This window comes from Azolla caroliniana, unplaced genomic scaffold (assembly GCF_043228905.1).
Source record: "Azolla caroliniana isolate FFs.n. ecotype wild unplaced genomic scaffold, voAzoCaro1.0.p SCAF_11, whole genome shotgun sequence".
NCBI classification, from domain to species: Eukaryota; Viridiplantae; Streptophyta; class Polypodiopsida; order Salviniales; family Salviniaceae; genus Azolla; species Azolla caroliniana.
The window spans coordinates 13,756,437-13,781,266 of record NW_028230446.1 but is presented as its reverse complement, the minus strand read 5'-3'; the positions used below and the strand labels follow the sequence as shown (position 1 = coordinate 13,781,266).

Sequence of the window (24,830 nt, the reverse complement as noted above, 5' to 3'; positions counted from 1 at the left end):
GGGGAGTCGGCCGAAATGCCGAAACGAGAGTCAGCTAGCTGAAGTCAGCCGAAAAGCCGAAACGAGAGTGGGTTGGCTGAAATAAACCAAAAAGCCAAAATGGGTTTCAATCGAATGGAAGTCAATCAAATAGAAATTCGGACAAGTACATACATACATATATATTTATATATATGTAATCATGCATATATGTGAGATAAGTTGGTATATATATATATAGAGTCGTATTAGCTGCATATATATGTGGGATAACTCACTAAGAAAAACAATGAGAGAAGCGCGAAAGTGAACCCTTCTTGGTTTTCTCCTTTCCAGGTGATTTTCTCACCGTTGCCGAGCTATGCTCTTGCAGGCTAAGCATGTGCAATCCTCGAGGAGGTCGGGGGCCCGTCTTATGCCGTCGCCAAGGGGTTGTCGGGTGGTATGGCACCCCTCTTACTTTTCTCTGATCCTGTTTTGCTTACTAATAACTAATTGACTTCTAATAGGTAGGTTGGGGGGGGGGGGGGGGGGGAATGGACATGGGAGCAAATAAGGCGACACAAGAAGAGAGACAGAGACAGAGAGAGCGTGTCGACTCGGGAACAGACGGACGGTATGTATGTATCCGAGGGCCAAGTAAAGTTTATTTATTGAAAGAAGAGTATCAAGAGATATCTAGATGGGCAAGGCCTTGAAAATGACCAAAGATGTATATATATCTATAATGTATATATATCTAGAGAGAGAGAGAGAGAGAGAGAGAGAGGGCATGTTGATGATATCAGGCTTCTAATGAATGTACATATTATGAATTCCACTCCCTATTTCTGAATGTCTTTCTGTTTGTCAACATTCTCCTTCTCCTCCCTTGTCTCTGTCAAAATCTGAAGAAGGAGAAGAAGAAGAAGAAGAAGAAGAGCATACCATGGCTTCTTCCAATTCATCGCTCATAGCTGTCATCGGGGACGAGGTATGCCCAACACCTACACCACTACTCTCTATCTCTTTCCCTCTTCTTCTCAGATGTCTCTGTCTCCCTCCCTGCTTTGAGCATCCGTGGGTTCTCTCTCTGTTTAACTATTGTTGCAGGACACTGTCACTGGGTTCCTGTTGGCAGGAGTTGGAAACGTTGATCTCAGAAGGAAAACGAACTACCTTATCGTCGATAACAGTAAGTCTCTATGTTTTTCTTTGTTAATGAAATCCGGAGAGTTTCAAGCTTAGATTGTTCGGATCTGCCTGTATGGAAATAAGACCATTTCCTTGTGTATGAAGTGTTGTTTCTCAATGCATGTTTGGGAAGTAGCTCATAAAGTTTAAGAGACGGCCGTGTAGGAACCTGAAGGTCAAAGGAAGCCTTTTTTCACTAAGATCGTCACATAATCTGCAGTGTAAGAAAAATAGATTCTTTTCTGAAAAGATTTGGCCAATGTAGATAATGGATCATTCATGTCATTATGCACTCAAAGGTCTTATGCAAATAGATATCCAGAGTCAGATCAATGTTTTACAAGTTTTTGTGCAGTCTGTTTAAACATCTTCTGCACAAACTGCTAAATTTGCAAATCCAATATGGTTAGGACAGGAATTATATTGTTGTAGAGAGGAGGTTTTGCACATTCTATTAGGATCTACTGATATCCATTGGAAAATCTTCAAGTTCTTCCATGTTATCAAATGGTTGAACAGAAGCTCAAAACAGAAATCTTGACATATATTCTAGAAGGGTCACCAAGTACTACATTTCGCCTTGTTCAAATGCGTAACAGAAATAAAACCAGCCAGCTGAACAGACATGCCTATTTTTTATCTAAGAAAACACATTAAGGTTGGTTCTTGTAATCCAAGGCCTTTCGATGTGTCCAAGTTTGGGATAAACAGGATTAATATGGAGGCAATTTGTTTTCAACTTTCAGTTAATTTTTTGCTGACAATATTCTTGTTCTAGTCCTAAATTTTATTTGGGTACAAAATTTGAGAAAAGAAGCATCAATGGAAACATTTGCGTTTGAATGTGAACCTTTGCATAATTTACAGAGTGGAAAATGCATGTCTCTTTCTCTCTATGAAATTCATGCTTTCTCAATAGAATCATTTGTGTTTGAACCTGAACCTTTGCACCATTTACAGAGTGGTGAATGCATGTCTCTTTCTCTCTAGGAAATTCACTTCAAATAACTATTTCTCTCAACTATGGAGTCTCTCTATCCCATTTGAATGGACTCTCTCGTGATGACAAAGTTCTTGAGATCACATTTCCAGATATCTGACACATACATAACCATTACAAAGGCAATATTATTTTGCTATGATGATCTGAAATGTGGGGTTTCTAATTTCATTGGATTCAAATTAAATTTTTTATTTGGAAGCAGGCTTATGTATTAAGAGGTAGATATCTAGTATAGAAATATGTGCATACATGCTTCTGGTGACTTCACTCGTAATAATTGATCCCTACAATGTTTGGGTTCTATAGTTGAAATAAATGGTCTGGTGAGTATGCCGATGTTCTGGGGAATCATGTAACTCTCCTCTCCCTTCCTGTACTTCATAAAAAAGAAAGTTGGCCTATGTAGCATGATGTCATTTGCTGATATTCCTTCGTGCTCAATTGTGACGAGTTCTGTTGTAATAAATAAGTTTTCTTAATATCTACCTGATGCTCAGGTTGCTAAGTATTATTGGTTTGCAATATGTATGGCTGTCGGCATATAATGATGAAATTCATGTGATGCAGAGACAACAGTTAAAACCATTGAAGATACATTTAAGGAGTTTACGACGAGGGAAGACATAGCAATTGTTCTGATCAGTCAATATGTGAGTCGGCATGATCTCCTCGGATTTATTTAATGTCGAATTTTGCAGTTGTAATTGTATATAGTTGAATTAGGTATTTTATTATATATGGAGGAGCAACAAGCTGGTAGTTTGGGCAAGTTTCATGGACTTTGATGTTAGATATAATCAATGATCTACCCTAGGTTGTTAATTTATCCTCACATGTATTCTTAGAGTGCACATTTTGTGATAGCACCCCAAATGAGGAGTAGCTATTGTGCAACCCGTCCATTTAGGACAATGAGGTGTCAATGTGGGAAATTGTAGATGAGTAGGACAAAATGTATTTAGGAAAGAGGGAAGTCGGGTAATGGGATTGACTAGTTAGCTCGACTAGAAGAATATTCTCTTTTGGTAGGAGTAGATGTACTTAGTCTTGAAGTATGTGCCACTGACTTTAAGCTAAATACTATCTAGCACTAGCTTGCATCAAGGGAGATGGTTCATATTAAATGACAAGTTGACAAAAAAGGAATATCCCCACTACTATCAACTGACCTGCACATTGAATGTGACAATAAGACCAAACAAAGAATATAAGTATGCACCCTCTTTCTCTTTCACATCCATTATGACTATTATCCGTGTCAAGTAACTTTGTAGTCGACTAGTCCAGATCCACCTAAGCTCTAAGGTGTGAATGCATGGGAGGACTACCATTGTGAGCTACTCTCATATATAATATAAAGTTTGTATTGCCACATATACATCTCTGTGAAGGTAACTCTATACCTATATAATGGATTCTCAATAATTTTAAACATGGTATTGAAGCCAGAGGTTGATCAAGATTAAGACTATATGGGGAGTTGTTGTTTAGCACCATAGAGAAAGAGATAGAGAGAGTATCAATGAACGTTGCAGTTGCTCCATTGTGCATTCACCCGCCTCCATTGTTTGACGGAAATCTAGATGGCACCAATTACACTATAGAGAAGCTCAAAGTCTGAACCATTTTGGATTGCTACGAGTTGTTGGAGACAATAATGGGACCCACAGGAGGAGACCCCAAACCCTACCACATAAATCCCTCCAAATGCTGACCTACTTCGAGCTTAGAAGAGAAGGAATACCAATGCACTATTTACCATAGTCACTGGTGTATGTGACTCTATGCTAACATTAGTGCAACATACGACCAAGGCACATGAAGCTTGGAGCATATTGGCCAGCCAATATGAGACCAGGAACTAGACAAGGATACAAAACCTTGAAAATCAGCTTGCTGCAGAGAAGCTCACTAATGGAGAGAAAGTGGAACATTTGTAAAAAGGATTATGGATCCTCAAGATCAATTGTTTGCCTTTGGTGTAGCCGTCTATCTAAAGGATATGGCTTATCGGTGCATTTGAGTATTTCCTTCCAAGTATGATGGCATTGTTACAACATTGAACACTTCGTTTCAACCCACTTCGTTGAAATTTGATGAATTGAGTGCAGTGCTGCTTCAAGAGAAGAAACTCCAGCTGAAACAAGAGTAAGAAACCCTAATCAGCCATTTAGGAACTGTTCTTGCTTGCTGAGAAGAGGCTTGTTCTTCCTCCAATTCCATGTCAAGATCATGTGGGTTAATGACATGTAAATCAACATTATTATCAACAATGTTTGGTTGCTCATTTTCAACCACATTGGGCTGTTGCAAGCGATCAATTTGAGCATTGCTTGGCTGCTCTACATCTCTATTTGGAGCATGTTGTTGTTGATGCAAAACCTGCACATTACCTCCATGAGGTTGGGTTAGTCGATCATGTTCAAACACTCCATTTTGGAGCAATGGTAACAAAGTATCAAATGCATCTGGTTGATCAAGAACTGGCTCTTTGGAGCAATCCACAAGTGGTTGAGTTGCATTTTCAGCAAATATCACATCTTGGCTGATGATGATCTTACCAGTAGTGGACTGAATCAACCGCTAACCTTTGATTTCTTTGCTGTAGCCAACAAATATGCATTTTGTTGCTTTGTCTTGAAGCTTATGGTGTTGATGTGGTGGCACAAATGCATAAGCCAAGCTTCCAAATATTCTCATGTGACCAACATTTGGCTTGTGATCAGTCCAAGCCTCATGTGGAGTGATAGTTCTTATTGATTTTGTGGGGCATCTATTTAAAACATAGTTTGCACACATTACAGCTTCCAACCAAAACTTATGAGGTAGCTTCTTACCGTTGAGCATGCATCTTGCCATCTCCATGAGAGATCTATTCTTTCTCTCAGCCAAACCATTTTGTCGTGGTGTGTATGGAGTGGTGCATTGAGGGATAATATCTCTGTCCTTCAAGAAAGCATTGAACTCTTGAGACATGTACTCACCCCCTCTGTCGGTGCGAAGAGTAATGAGTTTGTGACCGCTAAGATTTTCAGCAAGATGTAAGAACTCTTTGAAGCATGAAAAGACATTGGATTTCTCCTTCAAAGGATATACCCAAGTGTGTCGGGTAGCATCATCAATGAATGTAAGAAAATAAAGATAACCTCCAATGATGGTGTTCTCATTGGGCTGCATACATCACTATGTACAAGTTGAAGCGTGTGTTGCCAAAACATTTGCATCTTTTGGAAATGAAAACTTGTGCATCTTTCCTAGAATACAACCCTCACAAACATGATTAGATGGTACATGAATGGAAGGAAGATTGCATACCATATCATGCTTGGTAAGCCGTGCAAGTCTGCTGAAATTTTAAAGGCAAACCCATTGATGGTTGTAATATGAACTTGACCAATGCCTTTTATGATGTAAAGAAGCATTATTGGCACAAGTAACGATGCCCGCCTTATGACAAGCATCTTCAAGTGTGAAAGGATTTTTTGCAAGAAATTATGTGTTTAGAAGCACCACTATCAAAATAGGAAGCATCTGTAGACTCACTTACCGATAAGTGTACGTCATCCTTTGAGGGATCATACATTGAATGTATCGAGAATGCCCACTCATATTGAGCAATGTGTGCTTCTACCTATGAGAAAAGCTGTTAATAGCAGCAGCGGAAGAGTTGAACAAAATAGACAAAGCCAAGCTGCGAGAAGGCTGTTAGACAATAGTAGAAAAAATGGTTGCAAAGAGTAGAGACACAGTCAAAGAGGTGTGCTTTTTTGTTAGTAGCAGAAAATAATCTCATTACAAAAGAGGCTGGTATAAGCCTATTTATACAAAATCGGGAATGGTGGTTTGGTAGTTAAGAGACTCTTGTACTACCAAACAGGTACAATAAACTAGGAATAAAAAGGGAATATCTTGGAGAAAGTGGAAGAGAGAAAAGGCATTTAAAGTGTTGCAGATTCTAGATAGAGAAGGCATTTAAAGAGTTGCAGATTCTAGAGAGAGAAGAATTTGGGAAGAGAGAGAATGTAGTACAGAGATAATAAAGATGAAAGAGAGTGTCGGTTTGGAGCTGCCACCCTCCAACACCTCCTCTTAGCTCCAGAACGGCGGTCCAACATTGAGTCGACCAAGGAGCTGATCAATGGCTTGCCTTGGAAGTGGCTTAGGAAATAAATCAGCCACATTTTCTCGGGTAGGGCAATATGCCAACTTGATGACTTGTGAGTAGGCTGTGGGACCATCTCCCATGTATGATTCCACTCAATGGAATCAAGTTCAACTTCCATTGTTGCTTTCCACTTTGGAAGAACAAGGGCCTCTTTTGCTATTGTGGGTTCTTGTGACTGCACAACAGCTGCATAGTAAGGCAAAGTTGCATGAGTGAGGAGGCCGTTGTGACTTATGTGTTCTTTTCATGTTGGTCAGAGAACCAAATGTATACTCATGAAGTTCAGCATCGGAGAGATGAGAATCACGAATGGTGGCTTGAAGCCACTTGGGAAGTGGTGGAAGTTGGTGTGTAGAGGGAGGGGAAATGAGTGGAGTTGAGGGAGAGGTTTGAATTGTTGGCGAAGTTAGAGATTGAGTAGGAGGAGATGTGGGGCTTGAAGGTGAGACATCTTCATCTAAAATTGGAGATTTCGGAGGAGTTGGGATTTCAACCGTGGACTCAGGTGAAATCCTAGAGTCATCCGGATGAGAATCCACAAAATGAACATCCCTAGAGATAACTAGGGACTTTGATTCTAAATCCCATAACTTGTAGGCGTTAGCTTGTGTGTTGTAACCAAGAAGTTTGAGGGCTTTACACTTGTAAATGCTTCTGTAGGGGTCATTGCAGCAACAACTTTTGTTGGGCAGCAATTGATGTAGACTGTTGTGTTGACAGCTTCACCCCAAAACGAGAGAGGAAGATCAGATTGAGATAACATTGTACGAGCCATCTCTTGGACTGTCTGGTTCTTCCTTTCCACAACTCCATTTTGTTGAGGAGTATTGGGTGTAGAAAATTGGTGCGCAATGCCTCGTTGAGAGTAGAAATGGTGGAAAGCTTGGGAGATAAATTCTCCACCATTGTCCGATCTAATCTTTCGAACTTTCTTTGATGTTTCGTTCTCCATGAGAGCTACCCATTCTTGAAATTTTGTGAAGGCTTGAGATTTTTCTACAAGAAAATAAACCCAAACCTTGCGGGAGAAATCATCAATGATGAGCATGAAGTACCATGCACCACCAAGAGTAGTGGTTTTCATGGGACCACAAAGATCCATGTGCACTAACTCCAAGATAGATGTTGCACAGTGAGTGGTTTCATGAGGGAAAGGCTCTCGATGTTGCTTGCTATGAAGACAAGCAACACATGGGGTATTGGGAGTTTTGAATATAGGCAGACCCTCAACTAACGGTGAAGAGGAGAGCTTTTGTAAAGAATCGTAGTTGAGGTGACCGAGCCTAGCATGCCACAACGTGGGATCTTCTTGTGCCACCAAGGCATGAGAACCTCGAAGAAGATGACGAAGATGAGATTTGGATTTTTCCAAGGGGCTGTGGGAACTTTTCAGGTGGTATAAACCCCCTTCTTGTGTGCCACTAGCTACAATTTGTAGGCTGTTGGTGTCAATCACTTCCAAAACTGAGCTATCAAAGTAGACTCCATAACCTTGCTTAGTGATTCGGTCGACTGAAAGTAGGTTGGCAGAGATGCGAGGCAAAGTGTGATAGGTTCATCATTTCAATAAATGTTAAGAAACACATTACCCACACATGAAGCCTCAATGCTTGCGGCATCTCCTATGGAGATTTGGGAGGAGCTAGGCTTCACATCATGCAAAATGGATTTGTCATAGGTCATGTGTGAAGTGGCACCACTATCTACTAACCACTCATCAATGGTTGAGGTAGTTAGTCCAGCCAAGTGTGAAGCATGTTCCTCATATCAGGTGTGTTGGGAAGAAGAGAAATTGTGTCACAAAAGGCTGAGAATGAGTCAGGCAACTTTATCATTAGACGATGAACAAACTTGACATCAGTTAACTTGCTTCCCAAAGAAACTAGTTCCTTTTGGAGAGTAACAAATTGCGTTATTTGATCCATGATGTTGGGAGTGTCATGAATCTTGAGATTTGCTAGTTGGCTCTCAATAGCTATCATTTGAGCATGATTAGCTTGATGATACCTTTTTTTGATGGCTGTCTCTTCATCTCTATCTTGAAATTGACGAGCTATGCTCGGTTTAATATTAAACATGAGGAAAGCATGAGCACGAGAATCCTTATCTAGCCAAGCTTCAATCTCAGCCTTAGATGAGCCAACAACTGATTTGGTGAAGAGGATGAAGTTACTGGTGGTTTCTTGTCACTACCATTGACTACATTCCATAAACAATGGTATTGTAGCAAGGTCTTTATTTGCAGCTCCCAATCCAAGTTGGACTCTTTGGGGAGTTGGGGAATGGTTGGTGAAACAATGGTGGCATGTGAGGCCATAGATATCCTCTTGAGCTACAACTGGACAATTTACAGCAGCTGTAAGTAGATGCTCAGGGTCTTTCTACTTCTCCCTAGATGCTAGGTGAGGCTCAAATGAGGGGAAAAGAAAAAAAAAGAACCTCCTTTGTAGGTTGGGAGGGAAGGATAAAAGAAGAGAGGTCAATTGTGCTCTTTGGCAAAAAATTCAGGCTGAGGATATGGAGACTTCATTGCTCTCATACCATGTGAGAAAAGCTGTTAATAGCAGCAGTAGAAAAAATGGTTGCAAAGAGTAGAGACACAGTCAAAGAGTTGTGCTTGTTTGTAAGTAGCAGCAGAAATTAATCTCATTACAAAAGAGGCTGGTATAAGCCTATTTATACAAAATTGGGAATGGTTGTTTGGTAACTACCAAACAAGTACAATAAACTAGGAATAAGAAGGGAATATCTTGGAGAAAGTGGAAGAGAGAAAAGGCATTTAAAGTGTTGTTGATTCTAGAGAGAGAAGGCATTTAAAGAGTTGTAGATTCTAGAGAGAGAAGAATTTGGGAAGAGAGAATGTAGTACAAAGATAATAAAGATGAAAGAGAGTGCAGGTCTAGAGCTGCCACTCTCCAACACTACCTTCGCACCAATAGAGATGGTAACATTAAGACCAGATTGTTTTTTCTTCTGTTCACTAGCTTTCCTTTTTCGACATTCGCCAATGTCGTGGCCTAGTTTATGACAATAATTGCACCTTTTATTCTTCTCATCATGGAAAGTTGAGGCATCATTGCCTTTAGAAGGTAGGTTATTTTGTTTTCGTCCTTGTTGGCCTTTGAACTTGGGAGAGGTAACAAAAGCTTGATCACCACTATAAGAACATCTCGGTTTGCTCGAGATTGAGATTCTTGTAAGAGAAGGGAGATTAGCTCATCAAAGCCAAAGCTCTCTTTACCTCATGTAAGAAGCCTTATTGTTGTGGCAAAGCCTTGATATGAATCCTGAAGCGCAACAAGAACAGAAACTAACTACTTGTTTGAAATCACTTCATCAATGTTGAGTAGTTGTTCCTTGAAGTCCTTGATTTTTGTTAAGAATGTGTCCATGGATTCGCCTTCTTGCATCCTTGTCTCTTCAAGTTGCCGCTTAAGCATAGTAACTCTCGCTTCATTCCTTTGAGCATATAGGTTCTTTAACACATCCCAATCACTTTTTGAGCTTGTGCAAGATCGGATATGTGGAACAATGTGTCGTGTGACCGATAATGCAATGAGAGCATGGGCTTGAGCATCCTTACCATCCCACTTAAGTTGTGAAGAAGTGGATTGTTGAGTGGAGCTTGAAGCATTGTTTGTGTCAGTTGTTCCTGGAGGGGAGGGAGAGTTTGGAGAAGAACTTGAAGTTGGACGTTCATCGGATTCGCTTACAATGTCCATAGCTACTTTGCTACCAATACATGTCTCATCATGTACGCCCACATAGGATAGTTAGTACCATCAAACTTGTCTTCAGCATTAAGCATACCAAAAATATTAGTTTGCTCAGCCATTGCAAAAGCAAGAAATATGGATGAGTTATTGTAGTACTTGGTGGTTATATTCACCAAAATGTACTAAAGCAATATAATATTGAAGAAATAGATGAGAAATAAGAGTTACTTTGTTGTGCCGAAAACATAGTTGTGGTAAAAATTGGTTGCTACAGTTGCTTTGCAGTCAGGGTTTGAAACTGCTACAAAACTTGTTTTAACTGTACCTCCAAAACCAAAAATCCAATTTGGGTGTGCAAGTAGTCAGAAGAATCAGCTTGTAGTCTACTTTTTGAAAATTTGAAAATAGGGAAAGATCGCCTCTGTTGCAGTTTTTTTATTGTTTGAACTTTCGTTGCTGTAGATGGAGAGGTCCTATGTCCATCTTAGATGGGAAGAGATGAATAGAAAGATCTTTGTATGCCTATTTGGAAGAATAGGATAGAGAAAGTAACCCAAACCTACTTTGATACCATTTGTAAAGAATGCAAGGATCTTAGACTAACTCTCACACAATGAGATCACTTAGACGACTTAAGGAAATATCAGTAGAGTAGGAAAAACGAGCACAAATTACAAAGATTTAGATTGGTTTAGATAACCAGTATCTATAGGTAGGTGGAAACCCAATGATCACTTAATTGGGTTCACACTATTCTAACTATATTCACACCTAACAATGACTTAACTAGGTTCATACTATTCTAAGTATGTTCACACCCAACAGCTACTTAACTAGGTTCACACTATTATAAATATGTTCACACCAAAGCTTTCATAGGACAAACATTAAGTGTAACAAAAATGCAGAAGAGGAAGAAGATGAACGAAAATGCCACACCCGAACTAGAGACGAAGAATTAAGACGCAAACCCTAAAGTTCAAAGAGGAAAAAGATTAAAAGAGGAAAGAAAACCTAATGGTATGCGTCGAGACACATAATGGGCGACCTCTAATGGTATGCCCCAAAAACAAAAAATAAAAAGGGCCACCCAAAGCAAGCCCTCTCTCCTCTTTTTATAGAGAAAAAGAGGCGCCTCAGATGCCGTTCCGTGAAAGTGAAAGGAGAATAAAATATATCCCTGATTTGTTGCTGGGATTTCGGAATCTCCCCCCTCATTATGTTTTTATGATTTACTTGTACTAGCACGCCCCTCTTCTTTTCCCTCCTTTTTGCATTTCTCCTCTTTTTCTCCACACGATTTCACCCTTTTCTCACATTCTACCTTTGGCCATGCCACATCATGACACCAGAAAAATGTTGACTCTTGCGAAGGGTGGATCACACTATTATATGGTAGTAGTCGACGACTTTAGTGGAAAGATGTAGGTTTTACTTCCTTTGGGAGAAGGCTGAAGTTTTTATCAACTTCAAAAGATGGCATAAATCTATTGAGTGGGAGCTTGAAAGTTGGTGAAGGAGTTTCGCTCTGATTGAGGTGGGAAATTCTACCTTTGGCCATGCCATATAATGATACCGGAAAAATGGTGACTCTTGCGAAGGGTGGATCATTCTACTATTTGCTAGTAGTCGATGACTTTAGTGGAAAGATGTGGGTTTACTTCCTTTGGGAGAAGGCTGAAGCTTTTATCAACTTCAAAAGATGGCATAAATCTATTGTGTGGGAGCTTGAAAGTTGGTGATGGAGTTACGCTCTGATCGAGGTGGGAAATTCTTATCGATAGAATTTTGTGAGTACTGCAATGATCATGACATTAAGCGTCAATTCACAACCTTGTACACCCAACAACAAAATGGTGTTGTCAAATGTCCAAAGCAGACTGTTGTCGAGATGCCTAGGTGTGTGTTGAAGGCACAAGCATTGCCCATCCCATTCTGGGCCGAAGCAGTGAACACTGCTTTTGACATCTTCAATCGAAGCTACACAAAGGCACTTCCAGGAAAGATACCCCAAGTAGTGTATTTGGGCAAGAAACCTTCATTGCTACACTTGAAGATCTTCGGGTGTAGGTGCTAAGCACATGTTCCAGACATCAATAGGAAGAAGTTGAATGCTAAAACCAGGAAACTTATCTTTATCAGATATTGTGAAGAGTCGAAAGCATATTGACTCCACGATCCGGAGGCAAGAAAGATATCAATTAGCCATGATGGATGTGCTCTTTGATGAGGAACGCCCACACCCAGCTGAGAACAAAGATTCTCAAGTTATCTCATCAACTGAAGAAGTATTCCACCCAATACCGACCTATTGCTGGGTCATCTGATGGTAATGACTCATTGGTTCAGTCTACTGTAGTGCCAATTGCAAAGAAAATACCTAAGTGAACTCAACAACTCTTTGGCGATTGTAATCCTCAAGTTGAGTTCCCAAAACTCCAACCGATGAACTACGAAGACCAAGAAGAATAGAGGAGCAAGGGAGAACCTCTGACCACATCATCAACATGGCTTTGATGGTGAACTGCATAGGCTCTATGAATGAGTTGACCTTGGTGGAGGAAGCCATGTCTGACCCAAAGTGGAAAGAGGCAATGTTATCAAAATATGACTACACCATGAAGAATGACATGTGGGAGTTGGTAGAAAGTGTTAGGCACAAAGTGATAGGCACAAAGTGATAGGCACCAAGTGGGTGTGGAAAGCAAAGTGTAAAAGCCGATGGTTCTTTGGAGAAGTTCAAGGCCAGACCTATAGCCCAAGGATACTCCCAAATCAAAGGGTTCGATGTACAAGGAACCTTTGCCCTGATAGCTAGCATGAGGGCAATTCAAATGGTCATAGCTTTGGCTGTTTCAAGAGGATGGTCAATTTATCAAATGGATGTCAAATCAGCATTTTTGAATGGGCATCCCAAGGAGGATGTAAACGTGAAGTAACCACCAGGGTTTGAGATGCCAAATTTAGAAAACAAAGTTTGCAATCTGAAGAAGGCATTGCATGGTCTAAAACAAGCATTGAGAGCTTGGAACAAGCGGATAGATAGTTCTTACAATTGATACACTTGAAGCAATGTGCTTCTGATGCAAGTATGTATGTCAAACGAAGGATGGGAAACAAGTAATCATTATCATATCTGTGGATGATCTAGTACTTAAAGGTGACCATGAAGAATGCATTGGCTGAACACAAGTGTTTGAAAACTGAGTTCGAAATGATGGACTTGGGAAATTTACACTATTTCCTTGGGATCAAGGTTTGGCATCTTCATGCCACAACGAAAGTATTCAACAGAAATCTTGAAGACCTTTGGGATGATCTGCTGCAAGTTGAAGTTGACTCCAATGAAGTCGAACTACAAGCTATCCCAAGGAGACCCTTCAACGACGGTTGACATATGGTTGTACAGGTAGGGACTTTAATTTTCCTGTGCAACACTAGGGCAGATATTTGGTTTTTCGTTGGTGTGTTAAGTCAATTCAGCAACAAGCCAAAGGAGACTCATTGGAAAGCTGCGTTGTGTGTGTTAAAGTACGTTGTGGGTACTTTAAATAATGGAATCTTCTACAAGCTGACAGTTCCAGAAAATCAGTTTCTAGATATTGTTTTTCAATGGCAGCTAAAAACAACCAACAGTGGCACTATCTTATTCGCAAGAATATTGAGATGCAACAATCAAAGTTGCATGGCCATTGCCAAGAACTCCGTATTTCATGCACGTACTTAACATATAGATCCAGTATCACCTCTGTGCTGTAGCTTGAGTACCCTGTCCAACATCAGAGAATGTTGCAGACATCATCAGAAAGGTGCTTGGAGCAGAACAGCTACAGCAACACCTTCGACGGCTAAGAATTGGCCCTACTCCAGCTCAACTCAATGAGGTTGACCATTCAGGGGGGCTGTTAGATATAATCAATGATCAACCTCAAGTTGTTAGTTTATCCTCACATGTATACTTACTTTCCAAACATAGCCAAAGAATGGAAAGGATTCCCTCCCCCCCCCTTTCCGAAAAATGAAAATGTTTAGTACGGATTCCATGGAAGTTGGGGTATCTGGGAAGGATCAGTTGTAAGTAAAGATCCTAAACATTAATGTTTCGTGATGGAAACGAATCAAACGAAAAGTGCACATTTTGATAGCACCCCAAATGAGGAGAAACTATTGTGCAACCTACCATATGGGTTGATGAGGTGTCAATGTGGGAAATTGTCATTTTGATAGTGCCCCAAATGAGGAGAAACTATTGTGCAACCTACCATATGGGTTGATGAGGTGTCAATGTGGGAAATTGTCGATGAGTAGGACAAAATGTATCTATAAAGAGGGAAGTCAGGTAATGGGATCGACTAGTCAGTTCGACTAGAAGAATATTCTCTGTTGGTAGGCTTAGATGTACTTAGTCTTGAAGTATATGCCATTGACTTTAAGATTAGTACTATCTAGCACTAGCTTGCATCTGAGGGAGCTGGTTCAATTAAATGAATATTAACTGACGTGCACATTTAATGTGAAAATACAAGACCAAACAAAGAACATAAATATCCACCCTCTCCTTACACAGCCGTTGTGACTATTATCTGTGTCAACTTTGTAGTTGACTAGTCCAGATCCCGTTTCTAAGATCTAAGGTGTGACTGCACGGAAGGACTACCATTGTGAGCTACTATCATATGTAATATAAAGTTTGTATTGCTACATATACATCTGTGTGTGTAACTATAATCCATTCTCGATATTTCTAAAATCTGCCACTGAAACATTACATTAGAAAGTCCGGATGATTTCTTTCCCTGCTACATAATTGAGCATCGCTTTTGGATGAGTAGTTGCAATCAGGCTATCTACGATCATGGAACATCTGACAACTCAAATACAAATCTTCTTTGTTTGCATACAAAGACCCAATTTCGTTTATTATGAAACAGCTATTTGTTAGCGGTTTTTCTCTCTCTGAATTTCGTGAAAAAGAACTAAATTGTAAACAAGAGACATGCAGGAATATAAATAACACCATTTCTCTCGTTTTTGATAGATTGCAAACATGATTCGTGTTGTTGTCGACAGCTACAATAAACCAGTGCCAGCAATTTTGGAGATACCCTCTAAAGAACATCCATATGATCCTGCACAAGATTCCATATTGGCACGGGTGAAACACATGTTCTCAAGTGATCCTGCAGGTTCGACTGCAAGATGGTGACAGCTTTCATGTGTTATATGAGGCTCGTTTGATTTGAATATACATTTCTAAACTGGCACCTTCAGAAACAGTATTTTTTTGATTTTACAATGTAAATGCATAATACAATCTAGCACACTCCCCAACTTGTGGAGGCTGTGCAATTGTAGTATTTGAGACATTCGTGCTTCTCACTTGTTCTATTTATTCATTTTAATGCAAACTGACGACACACTAAGTAGGGTTCTGTTCAGCTTTGACATTCGTGTTGTTGTAGGCAGGGGATTCTATGAAAGGGAAGGTGTTATTGAATGTTGAAGTTGTGTTGATGTAGGTGGGGATGTTTGTAACATCAAAGGTTAGTGGTATGGAATCAACAATGTATATCTTTCTTCCAACAGATGGAAGTTAGGTTAGAGTTCAGGGTTTAGGTAATGGTTAAGACTTTCAGATTTAGGAAATAATCTAGACTATTTGTTTCTTTTTTCATCACTAAATTTTACTCTGTGCAGACCATGTGTTCGAGAAGTGTGCCCCTTCATAATAGAGTTCTGTTATCTAGGGTGTTGGCTATTGATGGAGGATTCACAATTTTTTATCAAAAGTGTTTGTTTCTATACCTCTTTCCTCAAATAGTTTGTGTTTGGAGAGTATGTGTGTAAAGTGGGAAATGCTAATTTTGTGCTATCGGAAATGCTAAATTTGACCATGTGCTAAATATGATTCTTGAGTGCCATCGTGATGACATTCACATTATCACTTTGTTGATGTGATTGAGAGAAATATTTGCATTCACGTTATTACTTTGTTGATGTGATTGAGAGAAATATTTGCACAATACGTTTAGGACTTATTATCTTTATTTTTGTTTTGGTGTAGGTGGCTTTGTATTAGCTAAGGTTGTACCCATTGAGTGCATTTATGTTATCACAGTTGTGTTTGTATGCCAATGTCATTTGCCAAGTGGTATGTGTCGCTATATGTGAATCGAGTGAGGGTACCCCTCAAACACAACACATACAAAAAGATAGAGATGAGTATTTGGATAAATGGCAATTAACACTAATCCATCGTGCCACTTGCACAACACATACAAAAAGATAGAGATGAGTATTTGGCTAAATGGCAATCAACACTAATCCATTGTGTCAAGTGGCAAGGAACCCGAATATTCAAGAAAAAGAGTTAAAATGGCAAAAAAGTAACTTTTAGAGCTCTGTCATATATAGATAGTCCCCTTTCACATTGGGGTTGCATTAGGCCTAGAACTCTATAATTACTTTTTTGTGTTACCCATTCCCTTGGTCTTACACTTGCTCTTACCAATGCCAATGTCTTCATGGGTCGTGCTATATACGAAATGTACTTTAGAAGCTCTTTCAATGGGAATCCTGCTATTTACTATATCAATACATTGTAAAATAAGTCGATTGGTTGCTATTTAAATGTAAACTTTCGGAGAGATCATAACATAGTACAACCTAGCTAGATATCATAACTTGCTGAGATGAATGTGCTACTTCTTTTTGGGTGTTTCCCTACATCTTTACTTGCTAAAATCATAAATTGTTCCAAAGTCAAATAATAATTAACATTTGAGAGGCATTGTGATGTATTCTATGTGATTGATTAGCAAACCAATTGTAAGTTGCATTGTTTGTTAACGAGGATGGGCAAGTTGACCATGCAATGACTCTAGAAATTGCCACATCTTAACCAATTCCACATTGAAACATCTCCTCAATGTTTATTTTTTCTCCCATGTTTTGAATCCATAAGGTCACCTGGAGGCGACTCACAAAGTGTGCAACTCCACAAAGCTAAGAGAGACAGAGAGACCCTAAAGAGAACAAAGTGCACCATCGAGATGCGGGCTTAAAGGAACAAAGTTACATGCTAACAAGAAGAGGGGTTAGCTACAATGGATATATATATATATATATACTTCGGTAATCCCTCCTTGTGTGAATCATATATGTGTGTGTGTGGTTCACACTAGGAGGGATTACCGAAGTAATAGATTCATCCTCTACTTTATGCATGGGAAGAAAAAGGTTGGATTCATTTGAGCAATCAAGTACTCCCTTTATTCATATACATATCCATATGTATATATATGTATGTATGTATGTATGTATGTACATATTTGATGTGGAAGAGCATGCACAAAAGCTAGTTAGCTAGGTATCAATGTCAAGCCTTTCACTTTTATAAAAAGGTTTTGCTACACCTATCATCAAAAGCCTTAAATATATTCCTTGGTCCACACTTTGTGCAATGTTGATTGATTTGTTGGAGAGGACCTAGGTAAATGTGCGACTATGATTGTGTGTGTGTAGAGAGTAAGATAAATATAGAAGAGCACATGCACTAGAGAATATTTGACTGGTGTACTTGCTAGTTGGCACTAGTGGAATATTGTTGATTTAAAGGAGCTTGCTACCTAGAGAGAGAGAGAGAGAGAGAGAGAGAGAGAGAGAGGAGGGGGGCCCGAGCCAATCAACAATAGTTGAGATGGTGAGAGGATGAGTTCACTAGTTTGATACATGGATGTGGAATGTAGTTAAAGAGCAATGTATGTTGTTGATTCAAGAAATCAATGCTATCTAATTGCATGTTCTTCACGAGATGGCCAATCAGGCCACAATTAAGATGGTTGATGAGGAAGTCCTAAGTTCGACATACATTTCAATGTAGCATATTGTCTATGAGAAGTGGTATAAGGTGTAACAAAGAGATGTGCAAGTACGGATTTGAGCTTGCAACAATTTTGGAAATATAGAACAAATGAGTGATGTGACAATCATTCCTTTCACAAGAGCGGCATTTTTGGAGACATAAAACAAATGGATGGCATTTTGGCAATTTGCATTAAAGAAGAGTCCACTTTGACAAAATTTTGCCCTATGAAAGTTCTTTTAAAAAGAACTTTCATCTTCATTTTCGTTAAGAACCGGAAAATACCTTGGAAAGTTCGCTATGTTTGATAAGAGATTGGTAGGTAGTTTAAAGGTCAAAATATACTCTAACAAACACAAAAAAACACATATATGCTACAACAAAAAATGCATGTGAGGTGGATGAAACTTTAGTTACAATGTTAATGAGTGCAAAAAAGTAATTAAAGTTAGCTATGAGAATTCAATCATTTCTATGGGATGGAAGAAATAGTCAAGGTTCCATATAGTAACCTTTGAAGCCTAGTGAAGGTAAATGGCAATACACAAGATATTGAAGAAACAAAGACGGAACCATGGTCGGCAAATTCATTATTTGGTTTGTTTTGTTTGAGCATATAATCCCTATTCAATAGTTAAATTCCTACCTATGTCACAATTCCATTTCCATCGACTTCTATGAATACCTCAAAAGACAATCCATTTTGTATTTGTACGGAAGAGCTCGGAATAAAATTGTGTCATTTGTCTATCCCATTGATTTGGTTACAATGCTCAACTTGCTTCAAAGGTCGACTCAAAAAGGAAACAAGGAAAATAAAAAGGCCAGCCGAGAGATGGCATGGAGATACAAGCGGACCTCTCAAAAGCAAATACCTTCCTAAGAGACAATGAGATGAAGCCAAGCAAGCATATGCATCCCCATCTCCGTCCTTTGGTGTTATGTTAAAGACAGGACAGTAGTCATGCTAAGACAAGCACCAAGGGGGGCACAATTGGGAGTGTGTGTGTGTAGAAATACATACATAGCTAATAGAAGGACAATCAATATATAGACATATGTACATGGCTTCTCCATCCATCCCTCACACTTTATTCCCTTTACTCCTACTTGTGTATCTTAGACTCTTTTTTGTCTTTTCACACACACACAACTATATACTCTCGGGCCCTTATTGATGTGCTTCAGACTCCACAGCAGCAGCAGCAGCAGCAGCAGCAGAGTAAAGAAAAAAAGAGAGGGAAAAACACACACACACACACCCCAGCATGACTAACTCACAAGACTGTATATGTATAGAACCCTTCTAGGGATCTAAATACTACAAACTCAATCCCACCCTACACACCAATTCAAATGCTGAAATATGATGATGATGATGCTATATGACATTGTAGAACTCTCTCTCTCTCTCTCTCTCTCTCTCTCTCTCTACCACCTTCTCTCGGGGATGGCCACACTGCTCTGCTTTGTGCAGTGTGCATGCCATTGGAAATTCAAACATTCTTTTGGGAATTGGTTGTAGGTGCACCTAAATATGTGTGTGTGTTGTGTGTGTGAGAGAGAGAGAGAGCATCCACACACACACACACACACACACACACCAGGACAGAATCTTTCAGTGTACTTATTGTCTGCACCCAAGGAATAAGGAAAGAGATGGAAGAGAGAGGGGGCGGAGCGGAGGATGAGTTGCGGTTTTCTGGTCGATGAGGTGCTGAATTTTAAGCTCATTTCTTCTTCCATTAATTCGTCGTCGTCGTCGTTCGCCATCCCCTCGGGCTTTTTCTCTGTCTTTTATCTTTTTGGGTCAATCTGGCAAATTTATAAACTTCTTCTCATTGATGAAAGAAAGGAGAGCTTGTTGTAGGTGCTGAAATCAAGCCATCTCATTGCTCTCCCTACCCCCCCCCACATAAAAAGAAAACCCCCAAAAACTAAATACATACACGCATGCCTCAGCCTGCCCTGCTTTGCATATATATTATGAAATGCCTACTCTAATAATCATGTGAGCCTTTTACTCTTCTCCCATGATCATGGCTCCCCTGCTGCTACCTCTTCTAATTCTGCCTCCCAATCCTAAGCCAGATTCCTTCAAGCCGCGCCGCCCACACGGCACCACCCCTGCTTCTGTTATTTACACCATGGTTCTTGTCTCCCTATCTTATGTCTTCATATCTCCACTAGTGCTGCTTGTAGCTGCTGCCCATCCTCCCACTGCATTTGCTGCTCCGGCAGCAGCCACGAGTAATAATACTATCCACAACGAAATGCAAGCCCTCTTGACGTTGAAGCAGAGCTTGGATGATCCCATGGACTTCCTCAACAGCTGGACTGTGCACTTTCTGCCCCAGCAGTTGGATAATGTCACGACTGATGCCGCCGCGATGGCGATCAACTATACTGCTAGTCCTTGCACTTGGAATGGGGTTTCCTGCAATTACATTGACAATTGGGATAGTACTATCAATCGTGGTAAGGAAAATTACATGGCCGTCGTGGTCCTTGATCTCTCTTACATGAACCTCTCGGGCGTCGTCTCGCCTGCCATTGGGCAACTTCACAATTTAGTGAGCCTCTCGCTGGCGGCAAACAACCTGACAGGTGAGCTCCCTGCTGAGGTTTGCAGCATTGGCCCCAGCCTCCGGTACCTCAACCTCTCTAACAACATGTTTTCCGGAGAGTTCCCGGCCCACAATCTCAGCAACCTTGCACAGCTTGAAGTCCTGGATGCCTACAACAACAACTTCGAAGGTCCTTTGCCCGTGGAGATCAGCAAGCTGCGCCGGAGCATGCGCCACCTCCATTTGGGCGGCAATTACTTCAATGGCTCCATCCCACCGCAATTGGGTGGAATGCAGAGCCTCGTCTACTTGGCCCTCTCCGGGAACTCGCTGACGGGCAGAATTCCTTTGGAGCTGGGGAATCTGGCCTTTCTTAAGGAGCTCTACCTCGGCTATTACAACCAGTTCGACGGAGGCATCCCACCATCGTTCGGCTCTTTGACACAACTGGCGGTTCTGGACATGGCGCAATGTGGGCTCACTGGTACTATTCCACCGCAATTGTTTCGGAACCTCACCAACCTACAGTCTCTATTTCTCTACACCAACTCCCTCACTGGTCCCATCCCTCATACAGTGGGCCATCTGGTTCACCTGCAGTTCTTAGACCTGTCTAACAACAGGCTGTCCGGTGCCATTCCCGCTGAGATGCAAAATATGACCAGCCTCCAATTGTTGCATCTCTTCCGCAACCGGATTGGCGGTAGCATTCCGTCCTTCATAGGAGACCTTCCGTCACTCCACGTTCTCTCTCTGTGGCAGAACCAGATAATGGGCCTCGTACCCCAACAGCTTGGATCGAACGGAAACCTAATCTACGTTGATCTCTCCTCTAACCTTCTCACGGGGCGGGTGCCCCCTGGTATCTGCTCTGGCAGTAACCTTCAAGTCCTCATCCTCTTTAACAACTTCTTCAGTGGACCCATACCTGAGAGCTTGTCAGCCAAGTGCTGGCAGCTACAACGGCTCCGGCTAGGCAACAACAGATTGTCCGGCACAATTCCCGCAGACTTGCTGGCGCTACCTGGTCTGCAGATGATAGAAATGCAGTCAAATAATCTCACCGGTGCCATTCCAGACATCAGTGGATTCAATACTCAGCTCGGTCGGCTGGATTTATCTAACAATCATCTTAGCGGACCCATTCCGCCAAGCATAGCTAATTTTTCTGCCCTGGAATCACTTTTATTGGGTGGCAATAGTTTGGCTGGCAGCCTTCCTCATGAGATAAGCAATCTCGATCGCCTCTCCAAGCTGGATTGCAGCAACAACAGGATTGTTGGACCCATCCCATCAGAACTCAGTTTGTGCTCCTCTTTAACTTACCTCGACCTAAGCAGAAATCGGCTTGACGGCATTATTCCTCCACAACTGCACAACCTCACTGTCCTCAACTTTCTCAACCTCTCCAGAAACTATCTCACAGGAACCATCCCTTTGTCACTGCAAGAAATGCAGACCCTTACATCCGCCGATTTCTCCTACAATAACCTTTCTGGTGTCATTCCAGAAGGGGGACAATTTTCCGCATTCAATGCCAGCTCTTTCATGGGAAACATAGGATTGTGTGGAGCCCAACTGCTCATCCCATGTGCTACCAATGCCACAGCTCCTAGCAGCAGAGATAATTCCTTAGGGAATGGGGATACAGACGAAGAAGAGCTTTTTAGGAGCAGAGTTAGAAGAGAGCCTGAAATTTTCTACTGGTTAGTAGTGGGGATCATTTCAGCGCTTACGCTGACGGTTCTAGTGGCGGCTATCTTCTGCAATCGCCATATGCTATGTCATTTCATTAATCGGCGCGGATCATCAGGGATGATACGCTATTCTGGGGCCTCATCATGGAAGCTCACGGCATTTCAGAAACTAGACTTCGGGGCGAGTCACGTTCTGGCATGCCTGACAGACGAGAATATCATAGGAAAGGGGGCATCAGGAACAGTGTACAAGTGTGCCACACCCTCAGGATATGTGGCTGTGAAGAGGCTTCCATCTACTGCCAGCAAGATAGTTCACAATGCAGCGGCCGCAGGAGGAAAAGGAGGAGGCAGCGGGCGTATTGTGAAATTAGAGGCGGGTTGTGGTTCTTCTCAGGAAGACCATGGATTCAGTGCAGAGATAGAGACTCTGGGCAAGATCAGACACAGGAATATAGTGAAGCTGCTAGGATGCTGCTCCAGCAGAGAGACCAACTTTCTGGTTTATGAGTACATGCCCAATGGTAGCTTGGGTGAGCTTCTGCATGGGCCCAAGGGTGGCTCTGCCTTGGATTGGTCACTGAGGTACAAAATTGCATTGGAAGCTGCGAATGGGCTGAGATACCTCCACCATGATTGTTCGCCACGAATTGTCCACAGGGATGTCAAATCCAACAACATTCTACTCGATTCCAAATTTGAGGCGCATGTGGCCGACTTTGGGCTGGCCAAGGCGCTCAACACCTGCAAAGGCCCCAACAATGACCCAGAATCCATGACCTCTGTAGCTGGCTCTTATGGATACATAGCACCAGGTAAACGCTCTTGACTTTTCATCTAGTAAAATTGAGTGATGTGAGCATACTACATTAATCATGCCCGATGGTGTCATTTCAGAGTATGTTTACACTCTGACGGTGGACGAGAAGAGCGATACCTACAGCTTTGGGACAGTGCTCCTGGAGCTGCTAACGGGGAAACGACCTCTAGAGCCGGAGTTTGGTGAAGGTGTGAACATTGCACAGTGGGCAAAGAGTAAAGTGAAGAATGTGGGAAAGCAAGGTAATCATGGCATGCTTCAGGTAATTGATGAGATTCTAGACTCTCGATTGGCACCCAGCATGGCACAGCAGCAACAGGCCATTGTGCTTCTGCGTGTTGCTCTCCAATGTGTGTCCGATCTGCCCGCACAGCGCCCCTCTATGCACGAGGTTGTTCAAATTCTTTCGGATCATGCCCCATCCGATTGTAATATTTACACTAGGACTAGGAACATCGGCACCAGCCGTGCCACCATTAACACTAGTATGGCCACTACACAACTGCAGAAGCAACGCCAACAACATCCCCATTCCCCATCCAGTACTGGGGCCACCACAGATGATATACGAATGCAGCAGCACCTAGCCACCAGCACAATTAGCAGTAGCAGCACTGATCTTGACATAATTCATTCTGCCAAATCCACAGATGCCTTACTAGCCAGTTGCTTTCCAGCCCATCCCTCTAATTCTTTCTCTTCTAATGCTTCGCCAACACCTGATCTCATTTCCATGTGATGAGATGTAACGACTCCCCACATGGCTGCAATCCATCAAGCATCATCATAGATCAAATGTTTGATCCATCACGCATCATCATAAACAAAAAAATTTGAACACCAAGTTTCTCATGCTGTTCGTCCTAGGTCTTTCATTTTTGGGTATACCGGCAGCTCAATGTTAAACTATGTCATACATACATACATACACAAGCATAAATAAATGAATATTGTTCACAGTTCAACTCATGCAGACTGTCTGTTTATTCAGTGCATGGCTTCCAAAACAAGTATCTTCCCAGCTCTAAAGATACCTCCAAATTCTCATCAGAGGCTTTGTAGTAGTACATTGCCTTTTCACATATAAATGCCAAAACATTTCAAGGTATCATGAATCAAATGCATATCACAATTTGTTAACATTGGAAAATTAATATCCAACTCAGACTTCAATAAAGGATTCCAACAGGTAGTAGCAGTAAATGCTCATTCCTGCACCTCTCCCACTCACAGATCAAATATTTCAGGCTCAGATTCCCAAGTTGTTTTGAATTCAGAACTTTACATGAACTTGGGTTTTATACATATTACAGCTGATTCATCCAATCCAATAATTCTGCGGCATCTAAATCTCTGTAGAAATATCCCTAAGACGACTTAACTGGCTGGATCTGAAAACCTCAATACGAATCGACAATGCACATGACTTGTGGACTTCTAAGCTCTTTAATCTCCATATATTGGCAAGCTTTAGCCTTAAGATTTCAACGAATGGGAGAAGATCTTTATGGGCATATACTATGCATGTCTTTTCTTCAGAATGAATGGAATGGTATGTATCAATGGAATTCTCTCATGTTTAAGGTCGGTTGTGAGGGGAAAGAGTAACAAGTGTGTGAAAATCGAACTTTTGCACAGCTGTGCAAATGGAACGCTCCAAACCTTATCAGACTTTCTATGCACATACATCGCAACGTAGAGGCCATCAATATACCAGCACAATGTTGCTAAATTGTGTTATCTCAATATATAGGCTAGTATAGAACTTACGTTGATCTCCAGATTTTATATCTGTTTGGACCAATCTTCAGGCATTTACCACCTGCCTCTCTTTCCTTTTTACAAT

General features: G+C 41.2%; 2 protein-coding genes and 1 pseudogene across 2 annotated transcripts; 2 read left to right on the top strand and 1 right to left on the bottom strand.

Moving 5' to 3' along the window:
- Nucleotides 1-782: 782 nt before the first annotated feature.
- LOC147857854 (vacuolar ATPase subunit F family protein) lies at nucleotides 783-15,474 on the top strand. The gene is made up of 4 exons (XM_087327301.1): nucleotides 783-952; nucleotides 1,072-1,153; nucleotides 2,723-2,805; nucleotides 15,075-15,474. The coding sequence occupies exons 1-4, from the start codon at nucleotides 908-910 to the stop codon at nucleotides 15,240-15,242; spliced, it is 378 nt and encodes a 125-aa protein (XP_087183427.1). The 5' UTR covers nucleotides 783-907; the 3' UTR covers nucleotides 15,243-15,474.
- Nucleotides 8,800-9,712, bottom strand: LOC147857855 (uncharacterized; annotated as a pseudogene).
- Nucleotides 15,475-19,824: 4,350 nt separating the features above from the next.
- On the top strand, nucleotides 19,825-23,949 carry LOC147857853 (uncharacterized). The gene is made up of 2 exons (XM_087327298.1): nucleotides 19,825-22,979; nucleotides 23,062-23,949. The coding sequence occupies exons 1-2, from the start codon at nucleotides 19,934-19,936 to the stop codon at nucleotides 23,721-23,723; spliced, it is 3,708 nt and encodes a 1,235-aa protein (XP_087183424.1). The 5' UTR covers nucleotides 19,825-19,933; the 3' UTR covers nucleotides 23,724-23,949.
- The last annotated feature ends 881 nt before the right edge of the window (nucleotides 23,950-24,830 follow it).

Excerpts from the sequence above, each read along its gene's own strand:
- LOC147857854 (XM_087327301.1), top strand. The coding sequence starts at position 908 with ATGGCTTCTTCCAATTCATCGCTCATAGCTGTCATCGGGGACGAG. Across the intron at positions 953-1,071 it reads TAGCTGTCATCGGGGACGAG|GACACTGTCACTGGGTTCCT; the intron begins GTATGCCCAACA and ends CTATTGTTGCAG. Across the intron at positions 2,806-15,074 it reads TTGTTCTGATCAGTCAATAT|ATTGCAAACATGATTCGTGT; the intron begins GTGAGTCGGCAT and ends CGTTTTTGATAG.
- LOC147857853 (XM_087327298.1), top strand. The coding sequence starts at position 19,934 with ATGATCATGGCTCCCCTGCTGCTACCTCTTCTAATTCTGCCTCCCAAT. Across the intron at positions 22,980-23,061 it reads TTATGGATACATAGCACCAG|AGTATGTTTACACTCTGACG; the intron begins GTAAACGCTCTT and ends GTGTCATTTCAG.